Source organism: Pseudophryne corroboree, chromosome 6, assembly GCF_028390025.1.
Source record: "Pseudophryne corroboree isolate aPseCor3 chromosome 6, aPseCor3.hap2, whole genome shotgun sequence".
In the NCBI taxonomy this organism is placed as follows: domain Eukaryota; kingdom Metazoa; phylum Chordata; class Amphibia; order Anura; family Myobatrachidae; genus Pseudophryne; species Pseudophryne corroboree.
This window is the reverse complement of record NC_086449.1, coordinates 352,103,461-352,126,355: the sequence shown is the minus strand read 5'-3', so window position 1 is coordinate 352,126,355 and position 22,895 is coordinate 352,103,461. Positions and strand designations below refer to the sequence as shown.

Below are 22,895 nucleotides of genomic sequence, written 5' to 3'. Positions count from 1 at the left end.
GGGTCATGTCTCTAATTGCTTGGATTCTATCAGCGGTCAGGTGTCTCAGTCCTTGTGTTAGACAGTGTCCCAAATATTTTACCTTAGTTTGGCATAATTGCAACTTGTCTTTGGACACCTTGTGTCCGGTGTCTGAAAGATGAAACAGGAGCTGTTTCGTATCCTTCAGAGATGCTTCCAGTGAATCTGAACACAGTAATAAATCGTCCACATACTGTATCAATACTGATCCACTGTCTGGTTGGAAAGACTGTAAACAATCATGCAAAGCCTGAGAAAATATACTTGGACTATCTATGAAACCTTGGGGCAATCGAGTCCACGTGTATTGGACTCCTCTGTATGTGAATGCAAACAAATATTGGCTGTCAGGGTGCAGAGGTACCGAAAAGAAAGCGGAGCAGAGGTCAATAACAGTGAAAAATTTGGCAGTGGGAGGGATTTGCATTAGGATGACAGCTGGATTTGGCACTACGGGGAACTGACTCTCAACTATTTTGTTAATCCCCCTTAGATCCTGCACTAGCCTGTAACCCCTCCCCCCACTCTTCTTAACAGGGAAGATGGGACTATTGGCAGTGCTGGACGTTCTTACCAGAATGCCCTGTTGTAGCAAGCGCTCTATTACTGGGTAAACTCCTAACTCCACCTCTGGCTTCAGAGGATACTGTGGGATTTTTGGAGCTATCCTACCATCTTTTACTTGTACAACTACTGGAGCTACGTTTGCCATTAATCCAGTGTCCTGTCCGTCTTTTGTCCAAAGTGACTCTGGTATCTGAGATGTCATCTCTTCTACTTGGGATGGATTCCTATTTGTCATAATGGTATGTGACATTAATTTTGATGGGGAGTCTAACATGTCTCGCACTTCCTGAGCGTGTTTCTCAGGTATGTCCAAGAATACACCTTCAGGAGTACAATAAATGACGCACCCCATTTTACACAGTAAGTCTCTTCCCAGGAGATTGGTTGGTGCCGATGCAGCCAGCAAAAAGGAATGCTTGGTATGCAAAGGCCCTATTGTAATCTCGGCTGGTTTGCTAACAGGGTAGTGCTGGACTACTCCTGTTACTCCCATGGCTGGAATTGTCCTACCAGTGGTTCTCATGCCCACTGTCGAATTTATCACTGACTTGGCCGCCCCTGTGTCTACAAGAAAGTTTAAAGTTTTACCAGCTACATTAATTGCGACCTCGGGTTCACTTTCAAGGTTGGCAATCAATTTCACTGGCTGCAGATTACAGGTATGGCCACACCCCTATTGGGTATGGTGACCTCCCTGAATCCCGCTGGCAGCAACTATTTGTGAGGGAGATAGTTGGGAACTACCAAAGGCATGCCAGTCTCTGTTTGGGGGATATCTTTTTGTTTCCCCTGTATGTGGCTCATAACTCCGTTTCTGCGGACCTTGCTCCCAATGTCGTGTGTCGTGTCGTTGTCTAGGGGGTTGGTATGATCTTTGCGAATTTTTTGCTCTACAGTCTCGTGCATAGTGTCCCTGTCTTTGACAAGAATAACATGTTATCATAGTTGACTTACCCACAGGGTTGGATGGTACATACGCAGGCTGCTTTGTGGTCAGAGCCTGTATACTTACTGACATTAGCTTATCACTCTGCGACTCCCTGTGTCTGGTGATGTTTCGGTCGTGATCAATAGCAGCCTCTCTCAAAGTGGACACTGACAGACCTCGCCAACATGGTTGCGTGGTCTGTACCCTTGCCTTTAATGTTTCCTTCAAACCATCCATTAGTACAGATACTGCTACTTCTCGATGGTTTGGATTTGTCCTAATGTCCTCTATACCAGTGTACTTTGCCATTTCTAATAGTGCCCGGTGAAAATATTCTGCAGCTGTTTCTGACTCTTTTTGTTTAATGGAAAATATTTTGTTCCATTTAACAACTGCTGGGAAATGCTCCTTTAACTGTAAGTTTATCCTTCTTACGTTATCTTTGTTGTACACATCTGTAAGAGGTACATCCAGATCTAGTCCACAATCAGCTAAAAATTGAGCTGAGTCGACATTGGAGGGTAAACAAGCTTTTAGCAATATCTGCCAATCTTTATTATTGGGCTCTAAAGTGTTTCCTAAGTCTGTGATGTATTTTTGGCTGGCAACTAAATCTTTTCTAGGGTCAGGGAATTCAGACACTATGGTCCTTAATTCCATTCGGGAAAATGGGCTGTACATGGCAATGTTCCTTATGGGAGTGGCTCCTGATACATCTGTTTTCCCATTGGGAACTGCTATTACCCTAACAGGAGTAATTCTAACAACCTCATTCTGTGTAGATTCTACAGCTTGTGGTGAAATAGTCTCAGCATAATGCATGGTGCCGTACTTACCAGTTGATACGACCTCACCTATCCCTCCGCTAGGGGCCTTTACTAATCTCGTGGGTGTTGCTGTGCCTACTGTGGTCTCTGCTATGGTGGCTGCTAGAGAGAGCGCTGAAATCGTTGTCGCTTCGTCCTCTTGATCACACTCCTGAGGAAAGTTCAAAACAGGGTACAACTTGCACGGGTTAATACTTGCATGGGTTAATGGGTTAACATTATCATTAACATTTACACAGTTACTAAGTGATTTTGTGTTACACTTTAGTGCGTCTTTCTCCGTAATCAACTTCTCTCCTGATATATATGGTGGCGGCGGGGCCGTGGCAATCAGTTTTCTGTTAGAGCCAGATCCCGCCGCCTGAGCCAAACCTCTCTGTATCTCACCTTCCTGTTGCCACAACTGTAAATAATCATAATGCTGAACTCGTCTCTTTGTTGATTTTATGAGACATATCCTCCTCCTTAAATTTTGTAACACCTCTGGGCTGAAGCTACCTATTCTTGGGAATTTCTCCCGGTCTTGTACCGTCATTCTCTCCTATTCATCACATAAAACCTCTGTGTGACTTCCATATTTCTCACACATGATATACCTGGCCGACCTAATTGGTCGGACCACTGAATCAACCCGAACCGAGGTTGATCGCCCCCTACCTGAACAACTGGCCCCCATAACTCTGCAGGCGTTGCTTGCTCTACCTCTGATCTCTATATCAAGGTCTTCAGCGAACCCTTACAGAAAACCAGATTGTTCACAATAGGCTGACGGTGGCGGTTTACCGAGTACCCCACTCACTCGCCCACGCCGACCAATGCGACCTGATCACACCGATATGGTGCTGGCGCACTCGACCCAGGGCACCTATAAAAACCGTTGTTTACTGGAACATGCGAGGGTTATCCGCAGAACACTTACTCTTTCCAGTAAAGGTGAGGTTTGTCAGATAGTTCCTGAGTGACCAGCGAACTTCCCTTCTTGAAAAATAAAAAATTACACAAATCACGTCAGAATGTACAAATAGCGTTTGTGACCCCTTTACTCTAATGGTACTAGGTCAGATTACTAACTACTGTACACAATTACGTGCGGTCCAGTCGTTCAGTACACAAACAACTAAGCTTGTGTACGGAAAGACCAATGGAATCGAAACTTACGACTGCGAATTCCTTCAGCCAGAGCTTGTACGGCCTATATGGGTCTTGCACCAACCCTTCTCTTGGTGTTGTGCCTCTGAACTGTATAGCGGACTTCCCTGTTTACTGTACCTGGACCTGCTGGTCTACTATGACCTCCTGGTCTTGTTCTGTACGACCTCCTGGTCTGACCTCCTGGTCTTGTTCTATACTGGTCCGCTATACTCTAATGCTCAAATATTATGTTTAACCAAGGATGCCTCCCTAGCCACCGTGCACGTCACTTACACGCGTGTACCTCACGAGTACTCGACTTTTCTTGTGGTTCAACCTTTAAGTTATATAAACTTATGTAATACAAAAACACTCACTCATCACATGTACACTTTTGCTTCTATTTCTATTTCTGCGCAGAAATTTTTTCTTTAGCCCAGCTGTGTTACCAATTAGGAGCAGGATCTGTTAATTTAAATTTTGGATTTCCAAAAATAGACTTGCGTTATTTATCGCCTGTGGCGCTCTTTACCGCTTTGCGTTACTTACCGCGTTGCGTTAAAAATCAACTTATCGTGACTTGAGCTACATGGGCGTAACCGGACGCTCCGTTGCGTAATGTACGCTGCGTGCGTCCGCCTTTGGATTGCGTACACAAGTCTTTTGTTAGGGACACGTGTACGCAAAGCAAAGATCCACCGTAACACAATTTATATTTTTTATCAATGTAGATGATCCCTGGTCATCTACCACACAACACACTGACTTCGCCTTATCTCCCAGGCAAAACTGTGTGTTTGTCTATCTTTTAACTATATTACCTTTACTCTTAAACTATGAAATAACAGCAAATCTCTTTTGGCACTTTTTTTATCAACTATAAAACTGGCAGACAGGAGAATGATATACGAAAATGAAACGGAAATGCAGATATATATGTGTGCGTGCGTGTGTACGCAAGACAGAAAAATAAACAGTTTTAAAAGACACTAGCGTTTTGTTCTTACCTCCGGTTCCCGGATTCCTTCAGCACTCTTTTATCTAAGCGAAGCAGACGCTTATCCCGTCAGCACTACGAGACAACCTCCCGCCCTTTGCTGAGGGATAATGTCTGCTGATCTACCTAGTGCAGATATGTGAAGGACAGGACGAGCCGCCAATTGATAAAGCTAAATATTTATCGTGTATATAACCCTTTATGAGGTCTAAGAACAATGTACGCTATCTACGTAAGAAGTACCGTAAGGGTACGCAAGTTGCGTATCGATCGCTTAGCCGTGATCGAGACGCTCAGGCGTCACGTTCACTCACGGCCAAGTGATCGCAGGCAGGCAGACTATTGGCTGTTGACTTATCGTAATGATTCGCTATAGCGTAGCAGCGCTCGGGACCACGAGGAGATCACCAACGATGCAGACGCTCACAACGTTAAACCTTTATATCTATACCTTTAGCAATGAAATACACAGCAAACCTTAATGTAGAGACAAAGTGTAAGTGCAACCTTGTGTAACCTGATTAACTACAAAGCTGCTTGAGTGTCACCGATGCTCAGGGAGTACTTAACACTATAAAGAATACACAGATACCTGGGCTTAGGGTCCGAAACCTATTATGTGTATTATGACTATTATACTTGCAAAAGGAATCACAGTACAAAGCATACACTACAATATAACATAAACCAACTAACCAGATAACTACACAGGAAATACAATACAATACAATTCAAGTCTAATCAAGGAAAAATACGAGAGAAAGAGAAGAGAGGGAGAGAGAGAAATGGCTCACAGTAAGACAATATGATTACGGAGAGAACTTACGCACAAGGGGAACGATCGCATGCGCCTCGATATCCAGCTCCCGATTATCAGCAATGAGAACCGTTGAAGAGAGTGAAGTTGGATATGGTCGGCCTGCTATTTATGCCCCACACACAATACAATTCAATGGTCCCTACAATCTCATTGTTCATTGGACACAGGAATTCGGCTTCGCATTATAACAAAAGGTCATAGGTTGATTCATACAGGTGGGCTGTGACTATTTCCAACTGCTCAGGTGGGAGGGAAACTGGGTTTCCCGCCGCATGGGTAATAAAGTGCAAATAAAGTAAATGTTCATAAACTTCTTATGTCCATAACTATTCGCACGAGCGATTGATCTGCTTCAAACCAACACCGGAATATTTCTAATTAAATATTCTTCCGATGGATACTAAACACCACTGTATTACTCCTGTCTGACCCTTCGTATCAAACAAAGAGGGATTCCTCTGTTCATAAACATTCTATATTAACCAAACTTTCAGAATCTATCAAAGGGACCATGATCTACAAAATACATTATTACTGAAAATATGTTACGATTGAGTCGCATGCTACAACCACATAAACTCTACCGTAAATACGCATACCATGCGCCTGCGGGTGCCCGCGACTGTGAGTATGCGCACGTACGGGAGAGCGTACGCATGCGCAGCACGGACCTGTGTGAGGTGCAAATATGGTAGTGTGCATAGAGATATTTTTCTGACTTTGACAGGAGGAATCAGTGATCCTTGTGTAGACTAAACATTTATGCCGTTTGGTCATGGTGACTGCTAATTATGAGACTGGTGGTTCAATATCAGTAACATCTCTGTTTTATTTATTACCATAGGATTCATTGGGCAGTATCCAATAAGCCTAAACAAATATATTCCCAGAAATGGCGCAAATAAACAGTTTCTCCTACAAGATGTTCATAAGGAGTGTGATGCTTACTCTTTCCATACAATTCTTTCTTCAAGCTGATTTCAGAACTTTTGCACTGAACTTTCACAGTGTAGTCATCTCAAAAGCAGAGAGACAAAACAGTGCAACAGTCTTAAAATGGAACAGATTTTATTCACATATCGCACTCACAATATAAATAAAAATACATGTATATCACCACACATGTGGTGAATGGGGTTCCTCTCTCCTCCAAAACCATTTCACCAGTCTGTATCAAGTGCAGGTTTCACGAGCAGTTCCCCAGATAGTTCAAAAAGCCACCGAACACTTAACGATTTTCGGCTCTTCATCACTCTACGTAAGTTAGCCAGTCTAACAGTTATTAATGTCAGTTAAGAGTTCTTGGGTGGGAATGTTACAGTGGCATAGTCAGGTTTTCACAGTAGGGGGAGCTAAGCTCTGGCACCAAGCCACAGAGCTAAGCTAGAAGCTCTACTTGAAATATTTTAATAATAAGCCAACCAAAGGTTAGTGCATACTTTTTGATACATAAGCCAATATTGCAAGTGCCAAGTGTGTGGCTTGTAATGTTGGAGATAGTGTCACATGTTAATACAAACAGAAATCTTAAACCTGCTAGTAGTACATTTGACCTCCAGTACTACTGGCAGGTTTAAGGTTAATCTTCTTATGGTTATTATGTAACTGCAGATGAGTCGGGGAGGAATGGATAAAACAGCAGTGGTGTATTAATACCAAGTTGTCTAGGTCTATATGCAACATCACATGATGTACACCAGGTATGGGGAACCCTTGGCCTTCCAGCTGTTGTTGGGACTACACATCCCAGCATACTTGCAATAGTTTTAGCATGGCCAAATAGAAAAACTGTAGCAGGGCATGCTGGGATGTGTAGTTCAACAACAGCTGGAGGGCCAAAAGGTTCCCCACCCCTGCTGTACACATACATGCAGTAATGTCTGAAAAACAAAAACAGACAGAATAAAAAATATGAAAACAAACCATATATGAAGATGAACCATAGATGAATTTCCATATCCACAAAAGTATTCGGACACCTGACCATTACACCAGCAGGGACTGCCAAGACATTGTTTTCAAACATACTTTAATATGGAGTTGGTCCCCCTTTTGCAGCTATAACAACTTCCACTCTTCTACCACCATTCATTCTGTGGAGCATTTATGAGTTCAGGCACTGATGTTGGACGAGGCGGCCTGGGTCGCAATCTCTGTTCCAGTTCATCCCACAAATTCTTCCACACCAAAATCAAACAATGTCTTTATAGTCCTTGCATTGTGCACTGGGGCACAGTCAAGTTGGAATAGAAAAGTGCCTTCCCCAAACTGTTGCCACAAAGTTGGAAGGATAGCATTGTCCAAAATGTCCTGTTATGCTGACGCATAAAGGATTGCCCTTCACTGGAGATAACTGCCCTAGCCCAAACCCTGAAAAACAGCCCCGTATCATTATCCCTCCTCCTCCAAACTTCACAGTTGGCATACTGCAGTCAGGCATGTACTGAAGGGCATGAAGAGGACGGGCCCTGGTACACTGTCTGTATGTGTTACGGGGCGGGGTGTGACGGCGTATGTGCTGCAGCCTGGATCTGAGCGCCAAGTGACTGCATATGTGCTGTTGGAGGAGAGGCGGAGAGCGGCTGAGTTGCAGGTGGCTGGACTTGCGGTGGCTGATCATATCGCTTTAGGGAGGCCAGAAAGGGACACATTGAGAGGCATACCTCAGAGTTGGCTGTAAATCATGTGCTGAGTGCAGTTACCAGCAGAGGCAGACAGCACAGTGAGTGTCACTGAAGCTGATCACTCAGCACAAAATTACAGGCAACATTATCGAATCCCAGTGGCTGTGCTGAGTGTCCTGTATGCTACACAGCCCAGCAGCATTGTCACCCACCCTCTCATCCTCCCCGCAACACTTTTGTAGTGTCTAAATCCAGTCTGTGGCTCCTGTCATAGTAGCACCATAACTCCATTACATATATAAAATGTATTATTTAATAAAAAGGTGTATTTAGTAATTAATTGACCTGTTTTTTTAATCGCGCTGGGTATGCTTGACCAACGGCCGGGAGGTCATCATACCAACACCAGAATCCCAGCCGGCAGGATGACAAGCGCAACAAAGCCCCTTGTGGGCTCACTGCCTTCGCCAGGCTGCAGGCTCGCCACAGGTTCTATTCCTGCTCTATGGGTATCATGAAACACCCACGAGTGGGAGAATCCTTTTGCCCCCTGCCGGCATTTTGGAAGACAGGATCCCGACCTCTGGGATGATAACTACATCCCTTTTAATTATATAATTTATACAGCTACCTATGCCAGTGTTCTCAAAATAGACGCTACAGAAAGCGAGGGACCTGGTGTTGGAAAATGAGTAGGTCCCATAAGACACAATGTGTTGCTCTGCACAAATAGGAATCCTGAGACTGTCTCCCAATCCCAATTGTTCCGCACACTCCCAGAAGGCCCTGTCCCCTACCGTGGATAGGCAGACACTGGGTGCTGATTGTGTCCAAGGGATACCACTGTCGCCGATGCCACTGCTACTCAGACTGGGAGCTGCTAGAAGACTTACAGTTGCCACTGGGGAGCGCAGTTATCGTGACGAGGACTCTGTTACAGTGAGCAATCCTGGCCGGTATGATAGGTAAGCTGCAGGGGAAGGTTAGGTTTAAGCTGTGGTGGGGACGGTTAGGTTTAGGCTGTGGGGAAGGGTGTGTTAGGTTTAGGCTGCGAGGAGAGGGGGGTTAGGTTAAGGCACCCCCGGAGAGGGTTAGGTGGGGATGGGAGGGTTAGGTTTAGGCTGCTGGAAGGGAGGGTTAGTGGGCCATTCTGGCATGGTAAGTATACTTGCATTCCGGAGATCGAGATTATTTACATCGGGATGCCGCGGTCTGTATTTTGACTGCCAGCATTTCAATCTCAATCTGTGTAGGGCATGTGGGGTGGACATAGGGGGAACTCAAATTTATATAAAATAGTGTTGGGACACAGAAAAAGTGGAGTAGGACCCCAATTTTTTAAAGTAAGGGGTTCCTGCGACCCACTTTTTTTCCCGCTCTGCGCGATCACTGACAGAGCTCTTCAGAACGACCCATTTTGTATCAGACATGTTTGCAAATGGAGACTGCATAGCTAGGTGCTATGGCAATGGTTCTGAATAATCAGAACCTGTGGCAATGGTTCGGATTCAAATACTTGAATTCAATAATTAACAGGTGCGGCCAAATACTTTTGTCCATATAGTGTGAGATATAGGTACACACACACACACAAACTTGATCTCTCCTGTTAAGAAAGAAAACATTTTTTGCAACAGTTGGTTTATGAAGATTTTATTGATCAGTTACTATTTACAGGTCAGTTCCAGTCACAGAATCTGTTCTAAATTGAGACACTTACACAGACCACTCTAAGGTGCTAATATTTTATTCTAGGATAGACAAAACATAATGTTCTACGTAAAATATCTTAATGCAAACTCTTAACGTCAGAATAGTTGTTCAACAGTGTGTTATGCAAATTCTATGTCAAGCAGATACCCACCCACATAAAGTGTGGGCTTGGGAGGAAGACCAAGCTCCCGCCTGAAGGCATAATACAGTCTCCTGTGAGAATGGAACAGTAATTGCATTGCAGAACTGCCTTCTGTGCGTCATTGGAGTTAAAAAGACAAAAGGTTTGTTTCACAGATATTACAAGTTAACGGCCTGTGCATATTAATATTTTTCTTTACAACTTTGGAAAAGATTTAGAAAGTACGACTGACGGCAGGTTTATCTGCGGATCGCTCTTCCTGGATGTAAACATGCATCCTATCTATGCTACATAATTTTTAAAGATACAAAATATTATGCCAAGTCAAGGTTTACAGAACATCTGTAAAAGCTTTTACTAATTGTTATAAAGGATACAAAGAAGTATTTTGATTGCATCCTCTACAAGCAACATCTTTGAATCCAGTGTTCAGTCTCATTGGTATTTATTAAACAGCCGAATAAGATTTTAATTGGGAGCAGACAACACATATCAACACACCATTGCCAAATATGGGACTAAATCATAGCTGTGAGGTCAAGTGGTAATAATTTACACAAACATTATTCAGAAGTCCAGAAAATGATGGCTGCTGGTGTTGCATGGATACAGGAGTGTAAAACTTCAAGAGATTATCCCTCTTACAGCCAAAAGATCAAAAACTGCAACACAGGGCAACATGTTCTTAGACATCATTCAGTGAGGTGCAAGGGTCTCTGCTAGCAGTGGACTTAGAGCAAGGATATAAAATCACAGTGCTGCATTTACACCAATAGCACTCTTATCGCAAAACACCAGTCGCTAACTCTAAAACCTACAAATCAGCACAAAAAATAAAATAAAAAAATAAACTATTAAAGTGACAGGCTGAGGGTAAAGAACAGTCCATAGGATCAGATGACCAACGCAGATCATAGCTGAGAATCAGCATTGTAGAAACTACTTGGAAAGTCTTATCCCAATGCGGCTTCCTCTGGAACAAGGGCTGCAGGATCCAAGCACAAGGGGCAAGGAGACTTAGAGATTTTTATGCATAGGTTCCACCAGTAATGAGGAGTTCATAGGCAGGATCACGAGTTTTTCTGCAGAGCACAATACAGGCGCACAGCATTCCCAGGAGCTGAAATATTAATGGGTTAAATATAAAGACAAAATTTAGTGAAAGTAGGGGGGGGGGGGGGGAGGGGGGGTACAATTCCATGCCAACAAGCAAAATTAATATGTGGGAAAAAAGATGCAAATATAGATAATTCCTATAGAAAAAAAAAAAAATTCTAGAAAAATATTACAAGTGGCCAATTGTCTTTCTTTGGAAGATTTAGTAAATCTACCCCTAAGGGATAAATGTAATAAGCTGTCGGATTTGGAAAGTGCTGAGATTTCTGAGTTTTAGCCGCAAGAGTAGAAGCAGCATTTTATTTTTTAGATACTAGTTTTTTTTGTAAAAAAACAAAACAAAAAAAGAAAACTAACCCCCTCCCGCCCCCCACCAAAAGTATAACATTGTTGCCTTCCATTTTGCGGCTAAATAACAGAAGTCCCGCCACTTCCCAAATAACACAGGCTATTACATTTGGCCACATACATGGATATAGCCGATGACTACCAGTATTCTGGTTTGTTGTACCCAAAAATTAAGGGATCAGTCCATTACAGAACCTGTATTTGGTCACTGTCCAACTGTCTAAGCTGTAAGCTGACCACTAGACAAGCACATAGAGGAACACCCAGATCTGTCTAATGTGGCCACAAAACTGCCCCAAATGGGAAAGTGATCATATACAGAAGCAGATCTGCAGGATCGCCTCTGTGTGGACAGCTTTAATACTGTGTGTAGAAAGATAGAAGTATATATACACACACCCACTGTATATAGTGTTTTAGTACACAAATGTAACCTCCAAGACACAATTTTCTGGGAAGAATTAGAAGAAAATAGACCCAATCACCGCTGCTCCCTCTTCATATGAAAGATATTTAGACAAGACCTGCATTTCATTACACAACTTTGTATAATGCAATGCAGGTCTCGGCTAAGTATCTTTCATATGAAGAGTGAGCAGGGGTGAGTGGGTCTATTTAGGTGACATGGCACATTCCTTACTAAAATAACCACAAACCAGTTGTGCAGGTTCTCAAACAAATCGCACCATGTTCGCTAACAATTAATATTGGTTAGAGGAAAAAAGGGTCCTGCAGTGGTAATGGTCTGACTCATGTGCTTTTAACAATCAATGTTTTTCATTTAAGTGGCTGGAATTGTCAGACAACAACATAGAACATAGGAGTAATACTCTTATTTGACAGAGACAATTATGACTAAGAAGAATCCAAAATTCCCTGGTCTATTATAATTCTGCTGCCACTTGATGCCAGTAGCCTGTATACTGGGGTCTCTATGGAATCAACTCAGCAGATACAGCCAACAATTTCACCACAATCTCCTCTCAGCTGTCAAACTAACCTTTGACGTTTAAATCCAAATGTGGCTCTGGTAGCAGTGCTTAACTAGCTAGTATTTTCTAGGTATCAGAGATATTGCCTCCACTGCCAGCCACTTAAGCAGGATGGATAAGGAGTGACTGTGTAACTGAATGACAGGAGTGGTCTGGATGCTGGAGTTCCAATAAACGTGTTTTACTGCTAATCCCAAACTGTCTAAAGTGGACATCAAACCAACAATAAAAACACCAAATTCCCAAGCACATAGTGATCTTAAAAAATATAAAAAATAAAATAAAAAAAAATCCACGCACTGCATCCTATTTTTATTAAAATTGCAAATATAGGATTAGCCATCTACCATTTTTTTGAAGATAGTATCGGCATCCCAACGAGCAGGATCCCAACAGTTAGAAGGCAAGTAGACTAACCCTTCACCCCCACCCCTAACCCCCCCCCCCCCCTCCCCAGCCTAACCCTAACCGTCCCCTTGCAGCTTAAACATAGCCACCACACGGCCTGACCGTAAGGAACCACAGCATATGTAGCATACTTACGTTCAGGATGCAGACAGTCGATATTCCGATGCTGACATGTTGATCCATGTTGGGATCCCAACGTCAGCATTTTGACCAGTGTCTGTATTCCGAACGCCGGTATGCTGACCAGATCCCATTGTTTGCCAATACGGTGTAGCTGTAAACCCATAACTAAGACATTTTATTTCTAAAAAGGATGCCGTCTTATTATCGGATGATACTAAAGCACTATGGTATTTTGTGCATTTTGGGGCGCCCTATTGTGAGGCCATCCAAACGTTACTGTAAAAAAGTTTAACGTTCTTAAAGGAGGACATAAAGTACTGTAAAGAGACAAAAAGTAATTTCTACAGTCTTGAAATCCTAGATGTAAACCTGCCTTGAGTACTGTGCATTTTTTAGACGTAATCTATTGGCTTCTCAATAATATATACATGGGTCCACTCATATAATTCTCAATCTTACGGATAAAATATCCCAATATTGTTTGAATAATCAAACCATGTAACGTCTCACCTGTATTGCAGCAAATGCCAGTGCCGCCCATATTACATACATCATTATTTCCTGCAGTTTTTCAACAACCAGCACTTCACAACCCTAGAGAGAAGCACAAGAATATAACAAATATTTCTAATAAGTGTTTACGTCATTCAAGCATAAAGTATTTCCAGAGCTATAGAAGACAAAATGATCAGTCAGTCTCTAAATGTATTTAATAAAATCCCTTTAATCTGCATTGGCCTAAGAGTATAAAGAAAATGAACCCATAAAGGAGCAAAAACAGACAAACCTAAGTAGTTAAGTCGGTATTTAAAAAACAGTTATTTATACTTTCAATAATTCCATTTCTTTGAAGTACTTCATAGCAGCCACACTATGGGTTAACGACCCATTCCCCTATCATAGACAGGAGGTTTTTTCTTCTAGTACCCGCCCACCTTGGATATGCAAGTGTGTCACTCCTCTTATTCCCTGTCTTTTTGAGTGCCTCCGCCATTATCTAGAAGAAAAAAAAAAACACTCCCCACAGGGTGGGTAATTAATGGGCTGCAATGAAGCACTTCAAAGAAATGGCATTATCATAAATATAATTCGCTGTTTTCTTTTCCTTACTTCATGGCTGCCACACTATGGGATATACCAAAGCAGAATTACGGGAGGGAACAACCACAGACATAAAATTGATGCTTAACATTTAATTATGCCAAGGCTTGTTGCAAAACCTGGTTACCAAAGTGAGCTTTAACAATATCCAAAGCAGAATGTTTAGAGAAGGTATGTATAGATGACCACATAGCCGCTGCAAATATATCCTCAACCACCACCTGTGCCTTCCCAGCCCACGAGTCGGATACTGCCCTAGTCGAGTGTGCCTTGATATTCTCTGGAGCCTCCAGGCCATCTTTCTGGTACACGAATGGGATTACTTCTCTAATCCATATTAGAATGGTTTGTTTAGTTGGTGTACACCCTTTCAGAGATTCAACAGGTACTAGGAATACACTTCTCTCCTAACTGAAAACCTTGATTCTCTCCAAATAAATTGTCATTGCTCTCACAAGATACAATGTATGTAATCTTTCCTCCGCCTCATTTTTCGGATGAGGAAAAAACGATGGCAGGATGATCTCTTGATTAACATTAAATGTTGACACAACCTTTGGTAGGAAAGATGGGTTTGTCCTTAGAACAATCCTATCAGATAACACCTTCAAGTATGGCTCTTCTGCCCAAGGCACTTGCAACTCTCCTTGCTGAAGTAACAGCCACAAGAAAACACACTTTCCATGTCAGAAAATTCATATATACTTCTTGTAATGGCTCGAACGGATGTTCCATCACAGCATTTAAAATTTAGATCCCAGGGTGGCACTATTGATCTAATTCTTGGCCTTATTCTTCTTGCGCTTGACAGAATTTCTTAATTAAATCTTCCTCAAATAACTTTCTGTCTAACAAAATACTCAGAGCCGATATCTGCACTTTCAGAGTTGAAACCGACAAACCTTTGACAAAACCATCATGAAGAAACTGCAAAACTTGAGCTGTTTCAGCCTTCAATACATTAAACCTATCTTTTAACCAGACGATAAAGGTTCTCCATACTCTATATTAAATGTACGAAGAAACCTTCTTCCTGGCTTGCAACAGTAGATGAACCACCGACTCAGACAGACCTTTCTTTCTCAGTAAATTCCGCTCAATTTCCACGCCATCAGTCAAAGACTCTGCGGATTTGGGTACTCCAAAGGGCCCTGATGTAACAGCTTCTGCACCACCGGCAGCCTCCACATCCTCCCAACAGACATTCTCTGCACTGTTGGGAACAAAGTCCTTCTCGGCCAATAAGGGATTACCATGATCACCTCCACCCTCCCTTCTCTGATCTTCTTCAATGTTCTGGCTATTAGAGGAAAAGGAGGGAACACATATCCCAGCTTGAACTCCTATTTTAGGGATAGAGCATCCACTCCCTCTGACATTGGGAGATAATACCTTGAGAAGAAACGAGGCAGCTTTGTATTCAAATTGGTGGCCATGAGATCTATCTCGGGTTGCACGTTTAACTCCCATTCTCCAGACTGGATCTGATTTCGGCTTAGGTAATCTGCCAACACATTGTCCCTGCCAGAAACATGTAGAGCCGTCAGAGATTTTAAGTGTTTCTATGCCCATTGCATGATATACGAAATTTCCAACATTATTGCTCGACTTCTTGTTCCTCCTTGGTGATTTAAATAAGCCACCAGAGCTGCGTTGTCTGAAAAGACTTTCAGAGGATTTCCTCTAAGTTGATCCTGAAACTCGAACATCGCCATCCACACCGTTCTCATTTCGCGTTGGTTTGACGAATATCCTGCCTCTCTTGATGACCATTTTCCTTGATAACTTTGTTGCAGCAGATGAGCACCTCAACCTGTCAGACTTGCGTCTGTAGTTAAAACCAGATACCGGGGTTCCAGTAAAGATACTCTTTGCTCAGAATTTTGCGTGAGCTTCCACCAGGACAGCGATTCTTTGGTCTTTTTTGTCAACCTTATTTGATGGTGCAAAGGAGTTTTTTTCTCTTGAATACTTTAGGGTGTCCCACTGTAATGTCCTCATTCTCCTTCTCGCCCACGGCATCACTTCTATCCTGGAAGAGATCATTCCCAACAGACGCAACGTTACACGAAGCGGTACTTTGTCCCGTTTCTGAATGAAGAGGATCAGATCCCGAATCCTTATATGCCTGTCTTCTGATAACATGACTACATACTGAAGAGGTATCTATGCGGACACCCAGAAACTGCAGAACCTGCGTTGGCTTCAGTCGACTCTTGCCCCAATTTACCAACCAACCATGCATCTGTAGAAAGGTCAATGCTTGATCCAACATTTCCTGTATTATTTTTTCCCGATTCTCCTGCCAGAAGTAGATCATTGAGATAGGCCCAAATAGCTTGTCTCAGGGAGAAAGGGGCAACTATCAGAGTCACCAGAACTTACGTAAGACCAAACGGAATCATGTGAATTGGAAGTGTTCTCCTCCTATGCTGAACCTTAGAAATCTTCGGCCTTCCTTTCTGATCAGAATATGTAAATACGCATCCTTGAGATCGATGCCAAGGAATCTTTTTTTTATCCCCAACAGAATTGTGTTTAGGGTCTCCATATGAAACTTCCTCCTCCTTATCCTTTGATTCAGATCCCTCAAATCCAGTATCGTTCTGAAACCACCGGAGGACTTCTTTACTAGGAAAAGATGAGAATAGAAGCCTGTCTTTCTCTCTAAGAACACAGTGCTTCCAGACTTTGTTAAAGCAATCATCTCTTGATTTAGGAACGGTGTTCTCGATTCCACAAATCTTTCCCTCCTTGGCACTCTCATGAATTCCAGCCGGTAAACTCCCGACACAATATCCAGCACCCATCTGTCCCGGACATTCTTCTCCCACTGAGCACTGAATTCTGAAATCCTGCCCCCTACAGGTGTTGATGTAAGGGGACATGCACCGTCATTGTCTCGGATTATCTCTCCTATATCCTCTATGAAAGGACAGGCGTGTCATACCAGAACCATACCAGTCTACATACTGATGTCCAATTCTATCCCCATAGGGACGGCATGGTCTATATGATCTGGCTTGTCTAAATTGCTGTCTTGAAGATGCACTTGCATATCTGCCACGCTTATCCTGTGGCAATCTCACTGATTTACCATCCGACTTCTTCTGAATCATTGGGCCTAATTCTGAGTTGATCGCAGCAGCAATTTTGTTAGCAGTTGGGCAAAACCATGTGCACTGCAGGAGGGGCAGATATAACATGTGTAGAGAGAGTTAGATTTGGGTGGGGTGTATTCAAACTGAAATCTAAATTGCAGTGTAAAAATAAAGCAGACAGTATTTACCCTGCACAGAAACAAAATAATCCACCCAAATCTAGCTCTCTCTGCAAATGTTATATCTGCGCCCCCCCCCCCCCCCTGCAGTGCACATGGTTTTGCCCAATTGCTAACAAACTTGCTGCTGCGATCAACTCAGAGTTACCCCCATAGTCTCTAGCTTGTTTCCAAACAGCAGGGATCCCTCATAAGGAAGCGTAACTAATCTGTTCTTAGAATGGTTATCCGCTGCCCATGACCATAACCACAAAGCCCTTCTGGTCATAACACCTGAGGTCATAGACTTAGTTGAGAACACCAAAACATCAAGCGAGGCTTCACAAAGATAATCCACTGCCCTCTGCATGATATTCAAGTTTCTTAAAATGTAATCTCTAGAAATGTTGTCTTGTACATCTGTTTGCATAATAGAACAGAACAATCTCAAGGCCCTGGCCACAGAAACTATAGCCACACCAGACTTCAAGGAAATGGATGTAGAAAAATACAATTTGTTTAAAGCATTCTCCATCTTATTATCCATTGAATCCTTCAATACAGCACCATCCTCTAGAGGTATTGTAGTTCTGGTCGTTACTTCTGCCACTGGTGCGTCTACTTAAGGAATATTACACCAAGTAAGAAATTCCTCATCAACAAATCGGATACATACGCTTAATCCTCTTAAACCTGCCAATTCTTTTATCCAGCTGCTGCCACTCTTTACGATTAATGTCTTTCACCACCTTATGCACAGGAAAGGACCTAGCTTTCTTTGTTCTGGCCTCAAACAAGGGATCTTGCTCACTCTACTGAGCAGTTTCCTTATACTTCATTGTCTTGTAAATATTTTTTAACATTACGTCAACCAATTCAGTATTAAAACGAGTTTTATGGTAAGAACTTACCTTTGTTAAAACTCTTTCTGCGAGGTACACTGGGCTCCACAAGTCTGGACAATGGGGTGTAGTGTAGGATCTTGATCCGAGGCACCAACAGACTCAAAGCTTTGACCGTTCCCAGAATGCACAGCACCGCTTCCTATATCCCCCTGCCTCCCAGCACAGGAGCTCAGTTTTAGTTAACCAGCCCAATGCAGTAGCAGGAAAAGAGACAACGGTTAGTAGCCACATACACCACACTCTCACGACAAGAGAAGTGTCAGCGGCTAATGCCGTATCAACTTAAAGAAGCTAAGTGCGTCAGGGTGGGTGCCTTGTGGAGCCCAGTGTACCTCGCAGAAAGAGTTTTAACAAAGGTAAGTTCTTACCATAAAACTCGTTTTCTGCTGCGGGGTACACTGGGCTCCACAAGTCTGGACAATGGGGATGTCCTAAAGCAGTTCCTTATGGGAGGGGACGCACTGTAGCGGGCACAAGAAGCCGGCGTCCAAAGGAAGCATCCTGGGAAGCTGCAGTATCGAAGGCATAGAACCTTATGAACGTGTTCCCTGAGGACCACGTAGCCGCCTTGCACAATTGATCAAGGGTCGCACCACGGTGGGCCGCCCAAGAATGTCCAACAGAGCGAGTAGAATGGGCCGTAATGTGAGCAGGAGCTGACAGACCAGCCTTCATATAAGCATGTGCAATCACCATTCTAATCCATCTGGCCAGGATCTGCTTGTGAGCAGGCCAGCCACGTTTGTGAAATCCAAACAAAACAAAGAGAATCAGACTTTCGAATAGAAGCAGTTCTCTTCACAGATACGGAGAGCCCGTACCACATCCAAAGACCGCTCTTTGGGAGACAAATCAGGAGAGACAAAGGCTGGAACCACAATCTCCTGATTAAGGTGGAACGAAGAAACCACATTAGGTAAATATCCGGGACGAGTCCTAAGAACCGCCCGGTCACGGTGAAAAATCAGATATGGGGAACTACAAGACAAGGCACCCAGATTCGACATTTTTCTAGCAGAGGCAATAGCCAGCAAGAACACCACCTCAAGGGAAAGCCACTTAAGGTCAGCTGAACCAAGAGGTTCAAATGGAGGCTCCTGCAACGCCTCCAAAACCACCGACAAGTCCCAAGGAGCCACAGGCGGGACATAGGGAGGTTGGATACGCAACACACCGAGTGAAAGTATGAACATCAGGTAAAGTCGCAATTTTTCTCTGAAACCACACCGACAAGGCAGAAATATGAACCTTGAGGGAGGCCAGACGCAGGCCTAAATCTAGGCCCTGCTGCAGAAAAGGCAAAAGTTTGGCTGTATTAAACTTGGAAGCGTCATAATTGTTAGATGCGTACCAAACAAAAGTATGAATGCCAGACCCTATGGTAAATCCGAGCAGAAGCCGGTTTCCGGGCCCGCAACATAGTTTTAATGACCTCTTCAGAAAAGCCCTTAGCCCTCAAGACGGAAGCTTCAAGAGCCACGCCGTCAAAGATAGCCGGGCTAGGTCCTGGTAGACACAAGGGCCCTGAACGAGGTGGTCTGGGCGTTGTGGAAGTAGAAGTGGACGCTCTGACGACAGGCCTTGCAGGTCTGAGAACCAGTGCCGTCTGGGCCACGCCGGAGCTATGAGAAGCAGGATTTCCTTTTACTTGCTTGAACTTCCGAATTACCCTGGGCAGGAGTGACACCGGAGGGAACACGTACGGCAGCCGAAACCTCCACGGCACCGCCAGCGCATCCACGAACGCTGCTTGAGGATCCCTCGTCCTTGCTCCGAAGACCGGAACCTTGCGATTGTGTCGAGACGCCATCAGATCCACATCTGGAAGACCCCACCTTTCCACAAAGAGTTGAAACGCTTCTGGATGGAGGCCCCACTCGCCGGCATGCACGTCCCGACGACTGAGAAAGTCCGCTTCCCAATTCAGGACTCCCGGAATGAATATTGCCGATATTGCCGGTAGATGGCGTTCTGCCCACTGTAGAATCCGTGAGGCTTCCTTCATTGCCAAACGGCTTCGAGTGCCACCTTGATGATTTATGTAAGCCACTGTGGTGGCGTTGTCCGACTGTACTTGAACAGGACGGTTCTGAATTAAATGCTGGGCCAGGTTCAACGCATTGAAGACCGCCCGCAACTCCAGAATGGTGATCGAGAGGAGAGATTCCTCCTTGGTCCACCGACCCTGTAAGGGTCGCACCCCAACCTCTTAGACTGGCATCTGTCGTCAACAGGACCCAGTTGGATATCCAGAAGGGACGGCCCCTGAACAACTGTTGGTCCTGGAGCCACCAGAGCAGCGACAGACGGACCTCCGGAGTCAATGAGATCATTTGAGACCTGATCCGGTGAGGCAGGCCGTCCCACTTGGCTAGAATCAGCTTCTGGAGGGGGCGAGAATGGAATTGAGCATACTCCACCATGTCGAATGCTGACACCATGAGGCCCAGCACCTGCATCGCCGAATGTATCGACACTTGCGGACGAGAAAGGAAGCAACGAATCCTGTCCTGAAGCTTCAGGACTTTCTCCTGAGACAAGAACAACCGCTGGTTGTGAGTGTCCAATAGCGCTCCCAGGAGCACCATGCTCTGAGCAGGGACCAGGGAGGATTTCTTCCAGTTGATGAGCCACCCGTGGGCTTGTAGAAACCGGACCGTCATATCCAGATGACACAGGAAAAGATCTGGGGAATTTGCCAGGATTAACAAGTCGTCCAGATACGGCAGTATCCTGACCCCTTGATGGCGGAGTACCACCGTCATAACTTTGGTGAAGACTCGCGGAGCAGTTGTTAAACCAAAAGATAACGCCCGAAACTGGTAATGGATGTTGCCAATAGCAAACCTCAGGTATTGTTGATGTGACACTGCTATAGGAATATGCAGGTAAGCATCCTGTATGTCCAAGGAGACCATGTAGTCCCCAGGTTCCAAGGCTAGAACTATAGAGCGAAGGGTTTCCATACGGAACTTGGAAATCTTCAGTTCAGTGCCTTGAGGTTGAGAATGGGCCGGGAGGACCCATTTGGTTTTGGGACTAGAAACAGCGGAGAATAGTACCCCCGGCCCCTCTGAGCAAGAGGCACCTGTACTACGACTCCTGTATCCAGGAGGGTCTGTACCACCGAGTGTAGAGTTTTTGCCTTTGTCCGGTCCAAAGGGACATCTGTCTGGCAAAATCGATGAGGGGGTCGGTTTTTGAAAGCAATGGCGTAACCTCGAGTGACCACTTCCCGTACCCAGGCATCTGAAGTGGTCTTCAACCATTCCTGGGTATACCCTAGAAGCCGGCCCCCCACCCTGGGATCTCCCAGAGGGAGGCCCGCCCCGTCGTGCGGCAGGTTTATCGGTCTTGGCAGCTGGTCATTCAGCAGGTTTATCGGTCTTGGCAGCTGGTCATTCGGCAGGTTTATCGTCTTGGCAGCTGGCTGACGGGCAGCCCAGGCTCTTTTGGGCTTCAGTTTATCAGGTTTGGAAGTGCGGGCCCGCTTATGGTACGCCTGACCTTTTGCTTTACCTGAATGACGAAAGGGGCGAAAGGACGTACCTTTAGCCTTCGACACAGAAGGAGCGGTATTAGGTAGACAGGCAGTTTTGGCAGTACCCAAGTCAGCCACTATCTTATTTAAGTCCTCCCCAAACAGAATATCTCGCTTGAAAGGGGGTACCTCCAGGGTTTTTCTACAGTCCAGATCCACAGACCAGGATCTCAGCCACAATATCCGGCGAGCCAGGACTGACGTAGTAGAGGCCTTGGCAGCCAGGATACCGGCATCAGAAGCCGCCTCTTTAATATATCGAGAAGCTGTGACAATATATGACAAGCATTGTCTAGCATGGTCAGAGGAGATTTCAGCTTCTAACTCCAAGGCCCATGCTTCAATAGCCTCAGCAGCCTATGAAGCTGCAATAGTAGGCCTTTGTGCAGCACCCGTGAGGGTATAAATCGCTTTTAGACAACCCTCCACACGTTTATCCGTAGGCTCTTTCAGAGACGTGACGGTAGTGACAGGTAGAGCTGAGGAAACCACCATCCTAGCCACATGTGAGTCCACTGGAGGAGGTGTTTCCCAATTCTTAGACAGCTCTGGCGCGAGGGGATAGCGAGCCAGCATCTTTTTTTGAGGCACAAACTCCGTACCTGGGTTTTCCCAGGGTTCCTGACATATATCCACGTCAGGCATGTCCAAACTGTGGCCCTCCAGCTGTTGTGAAACTACATATCCCAGCATGCCCTGACACAGTTTTGATGTCAGAGAATACTGAAGCTGTGTCAGGGCATGCTGGGATGTGTAGTTTCTCAACAGCTGGAGGGCTGCAGTTTGGACATGCCTGCACTAGGTGATCAGAGTGAGGTAAAACCTGTTTAACCACCTTCTGACGCTTGAACCTATCTGGTTTCTTAGGAGGCACGGATGGCTCGGGATCATCCGTAATCTGCAGAATTAACTTATTAGCCTCCAAAAGGTCAGGAACATCCACATGTGAACTACCCTCCCCATCAGCCGTATCGGAGTCAGAACCTGTGGGGTCAGTGTAAGTGCTGTCCTCATCAGACGAGGTGTCAGTGACAGCAGTGGATTGTGAGGAGACGAGCGCTCGCTTAGAGGACCTCTTGGATTTAGGCGAGCATTGGTCAGACTTTAGTAGTCAAGGACTGGTTCAACTTCTTTAATGGAGCAGATAAATCGTCCGCCCACGGCGGGTTAGCTGCAGGGCCCACATACGGTTGTACCGGCATTGGGGGTCCCATAGGTGGTGTTAGTTTATGAACTAGCGTATGCAGAAGCGTGGAAAAAGCGTCCCACGGTGGGTCAGTATGTGCCTCCGTTGCCACAGTCCCACTGGGGGGCAAGGAGCCCTCAGAACCA

The 22,895-nt window shown here is 44.7% G+C and overlaps 1 protein-coding gene across 1 annotated transcript in view; it reads right to left on the bottom strand.

The window, feature by feature from the left end:
* Nucleotides 1–9,552: 9,552 nt before the first annotated feature.
* Nucleotides 9,553–22,895, bottom strand: part of TSPAN3 (tetraspanin 3) — a 50,806-nt gene continuing 37,463 nt past the window's right edge. Inside the window, exons 6-7 of the mRNA XM_063926583.1 lie at nucleotides 13,268–13,351; nucleotides 9,553–10,890 (exon numbers count right to left, since the gene is read on the bottom strand). Of these exons, the coding sequence (XP_063782653.1) occupies nucleotides 10,798–10,890; nucleotides 13,268–13,351 (177 nt within the window). The 3' untranslated portion in view covers nucleotides 9,553–10,797. The remainder of the gene's footprint in view (nucleotides 10,891–13,267; nucleotides 13,352–22,895) is intronic.